Source organism: Alexandromys fortis, unplaced genomic scaffold (genome assembly GCF_014885135.2).
Source record: "Alexandromys fortis isolate MF-2015 unplaced genomic scaffold, M_Fortis_MF-2015_v1.1 scaffold_244, whole genome shotgun sequence".
Lineage (NCBI taxonomy): Eukaryota > Metazoa > Chordata > Mammalia > Rodentia > Cricetidae > Alexandromys > Alexandromys fortis.
In genome coordinates, this window is record NW_026068150.1 from 1 (window position 1) to 4,032 (window position 4,032).

The 4,032-nt window shown below is 39.2% G+C and overlaps 1 protein-coding gene across 1 annotated transcript in view; it reads right to left on the reverse strand.

The window, feature by feature from the left end:
• Positions 1-20: 20 nt before the first annotated feature.
• Megf9 (multiple EGF like domains 9) overlaps positions 21-4,032 on the reverse strand; it is a gene marked incomplete at its 3' end in the record, with an annotated part of 98,255 nt that continues 94,243 nt past the window's right edge. Inside the window, exon 3 of the mRNA XM_050127258.1 lies at positions 21-160. Within this exon, the coding sequence (XP_049983215.1) occupies positions 21-160 (140 nt within the window). The remainder of the gene's footprint in view (positions 161-4,032) is intronic.

Genomic DNA, 4,032 nt, shown 5'->3' on the forward strand with positions numbered 1-4,032 from the left:
AAATTAAGGAAACTACGTACCTGTGAGAACATCACAACTATCAGACCGGTTGTTGCACTGGCAAGGCAAGCAGCCTGTCTTATTAAAGCCATAATGTCCATCTTCGCATCGGTCACACAGGGAGCCAGTGACACCTGCTCTGCACTGGCAATTCCCAGAACTACGAATAAAATAAAAGACAATGAACAATGAACAAAAGTTCAGTGATTTTGAAAACTGCATTATTTAAAGCTCCACAGATTATTTGAAGACAGCCAAGAGTTTCTACTAGATTTTACTTTCCAGAGGCATAATAGGGATTTTTAAAGGGCTTTTGTTTGTCTGATTGGTTTTGTATTCTGGAACCCGAGTGTCACTGTGTAGACCAGTCTGGCCTGGACCTCTCTATGTAGCTCAGGCTTACCACAAGTCATAACCTCCTAGCCCCAGATTTCAAAACTAGAGAACTTCAAGGATATAATTCAGTGAATAGCATTAATAATAATACTTTATGACAATTCCATCCTCTATTTAAAATACATGACAAAGAATCCATGGAGTTACCAGTGTAAAACTTCTCTTTAATGAGCAGTGGGGGCTTAGAACTTGTACCACTGCTGTTTCCCATTTCAAGATTATCCCACAGCTCAACAGGCATCTGTTCCAATTTGGAAAAAATAAGCCAGTCTTTACTTAGCTTCTTTCTCACAAATGTGAAGATTAATATCTTGATAAATGAACCAGGCACAGTGGCGCATGCCTTTATTCCCAGCACTTGTGAGGGAGAGGCAGATGAGTTTCTGTGACCAACCTGGTATACAAAGCTAGTTTCAGGACAGTCAAGGCTGTTACACAGAGAAATCCTGTCTCAAAAACCAAAAACATTCAGAAAATTAGGAAACAACCTTCCTCAAGACCCAGTAATACCACTTTTAGGTATATTCGTGTCTATGTTTTCCTTTTATTGGTTAATGAATAAAAAAACTGCCTTGGCCTGTTGATAGGGCATAACTTAGGTAGGCGGGGAAGACAGAACTGAATGCTGGGAGAAGGAAAGAGTCAGAGAGACACCATGGAGCCACCAGAGTCAGACATGCAGAATCTTTTCCAGTAAGCCACTGCCATGTGGCGATACACAGATTACTAGAAATGGGTTAAATTAAGATGTAAGAGTTAGCCAATAAGATGCCAGTGGTAATGGACCAACCAGTGATTTAATTAATACAATTTCTGTATTATTCATGGCTGATTCTGAATGTTCTGATTATTTCAGGGCTAAGTTAGCCAGGTGGCCAAAAGACAAGCAGGCCCTCCCTCTATAATATCCAAAGGATACTCAGTCATGCTACAAGGACATATGTTCAACTATGTTCATAGCAGAATTGTTTGTCATAGCCAGAACCTGGAAGCAACCCAAATACCCCTCGAATGAAGAACAGATAAAGAAAATTTGGCACATTTACACAATGGAGTACTACACAGCCGAAAAAAATAATGACAGGTTGAATGTTGCAGTAAAATGGATGGGGCTAAACAACATCATTGTGAGTGAGGTAACCCAGACCCAGAAAGACAATTTTCACAAGTATTCTGATATTAAGTGGTTTTTAAACATAAAGCAATGAAAACAATCCTACAAATCACAATCCCAGAGAACCTACAACAATGAGGACCTTAAGAGAGACATACATAGATCTAATCTACATGGGAAGTAGAAAGGGACAAGATCTTTTGAGTAAATTGTGAGCATGGGGACCTTGGGAGAGGGTTGAAGTGAAAGGGAGAGGCAGGGAGGGGAGCAGAGAAAAATGTAGAGCTCAATAAAAATCAATAAAAAACTTAAACAAATGAACTCCAAACAAACAAATCAATAAAAAAGATCTTGATAAGTGAACCAGTTCACCCTCATTTCTAGACTAGGAATTTGATATCATTCTCTATTTTGAGCCTACAATGTATATAATCATAGTTCTGGTAAGTAAGATCGAGTTCAAAATTAAGCTATTACAATTAAAATGGGGTCATCTGATGTATTTTACACTAAATTGTTAAAATTTTATTTTTATGTATTTGTGTGTCTGCATATATGTCAGGTGCCAGAAGGTGGTCTTGGATGCCAGAGACAATTGTGAGTTGACAGACATAGGTACTAGCAACTGAACTCTAGTCCCTTGTAAGAACAGCTAGCACTCTTAAGCACAAAATCATTTCTCCAGCTCTTTCACTAAACCTATAAAAATTCTAGGTTGATCATCAACCTCTTGAACTAAAAATAAAATACTTAAAAATTTTATTTACTATCTCATCTCTCTCTATTTTCTTTTCAGAAATGACCATTATAACACTAATAATCCTCATCAATCATTAAAACATAAAACTTTGGGGTACTTTATTTTAAACACACCAATTTTTGTTTTTGTTATGAGATGGGGTCTCCCTATGTAATCCTGGCTATCCTGGAATTCACTATGTAGACCAGCAGGCCTCAAATACACAGAGGTCCTCCTACCTCTGCCTCCTAAATGCTGGGATTAAAGGCATGTGTTACCACATCCAGTTTAATAACTTCTGTTGAATGACTCAAAACAGAAGTCAGAGGGAAAGAACATTCATTCCTGTGACCCATGCAAAGCAGCCTTCCCTAACACACAGGGGGACATCCATTGCTGTGATCCATATAGGACAGCATTCCACCATACACAGGATGATCAGGGACAAGAGGAAATGGAAGGAAATAAGGAAGATGTGCTTGTGGTTGTCATCTACATAAACATCTAGCAGAGAGGGTCCATATCAGTATACAGGTTTGTGTTTCAGTTTTGAGGACTTAAACCCAAGGCATGACATAATTTGCAAGGCAAACACTCAACCACAGTCCTCAAATGATTCTTTCATAGCAACATACCACTCTAGATGGAAGTTAGGTTGCTTCTAATGTCTGACTAATACAAGTGCTGGGAACCAGGTTGAGCCTGTGGCACACCAACGACAAGAAGCAGGAAGGCTCCTGAAGAAATAATGACATGGATTTTAGGAAAATCACAGCTAGCTGGGGCAGAAATATACAAAATATTTTGCTGGAGAGTTTTCTTACTGGTTAAGAGCACTTATTGCTCTTGCAGAAGACCCAAGTTCAATTCCCAGCACCCTCACTGCAGCTTACAACCATCCATAGTTCTAGCCCCAGGGAATCTGAAAATCAGATCCAGGAGGATCTGATGACCTATTCCAGACCTGTCTGGATAAAATCACTGCCTGGTATATTCTATCCACAGTCACAGAGGTCATCAAAATGACTGGAACACATGGCACAGAGCACAGCATTTCAGAATGGCTGAATAAGGTATAACTGACAGCATTTAATACTCTCACAGTGATCCCTCTGGATATTTTCAACTCCTCCTTCGCACTCCACATTCATACAAACATTCACTTATCTGTGCTTTAAGAGCCATTTCTGCAAAATTCTCCTCAAGTAACTCTTGGAACAGTTATTTCTTCAGTAAACTTTTCTGGAATAGTTTTCTTCATTTTTTTTTTATTTTTTATTTTTTATTTTTTTTATTTTGGAGACCACTTCCTACGTATAATGTCAGCAGCACAGACAGTAAGGGCCTCATTGAATAAATGGGACCTCCTGAGACTGAGAAGCTTCTGTAAAGCAAAGGACACTGTCGCTAAGACAGAAAGGCAACCCATTGACTGGGAGAAAATCTTCACCAACCCCGCAACTGACAAAGGTCTGATCTCCAAAATATATAAAGAACTCAAGAAACTAGACCGTAAAAGGCTAACCAACCCAATTATAAAATGGGGCACTGAGCTGAACAGAGATCTCTCAACAGAAGAAGTTCAAATGGCCAAAAGACACCTAAGGTCATGCTCAACTTCCTTAGCGATCAGGGAAATGCAAATCAAGACAACTTTAAGATACCATCTTACACCTGTCAGAATGGCTAAAATCAAAAACACCAATGATAGCCTATGCTGGAGAGGTTGTGGAGAAAGGGGTACACTTATCCATTGCTGGTGGGAATGCAAACTTGTACAACC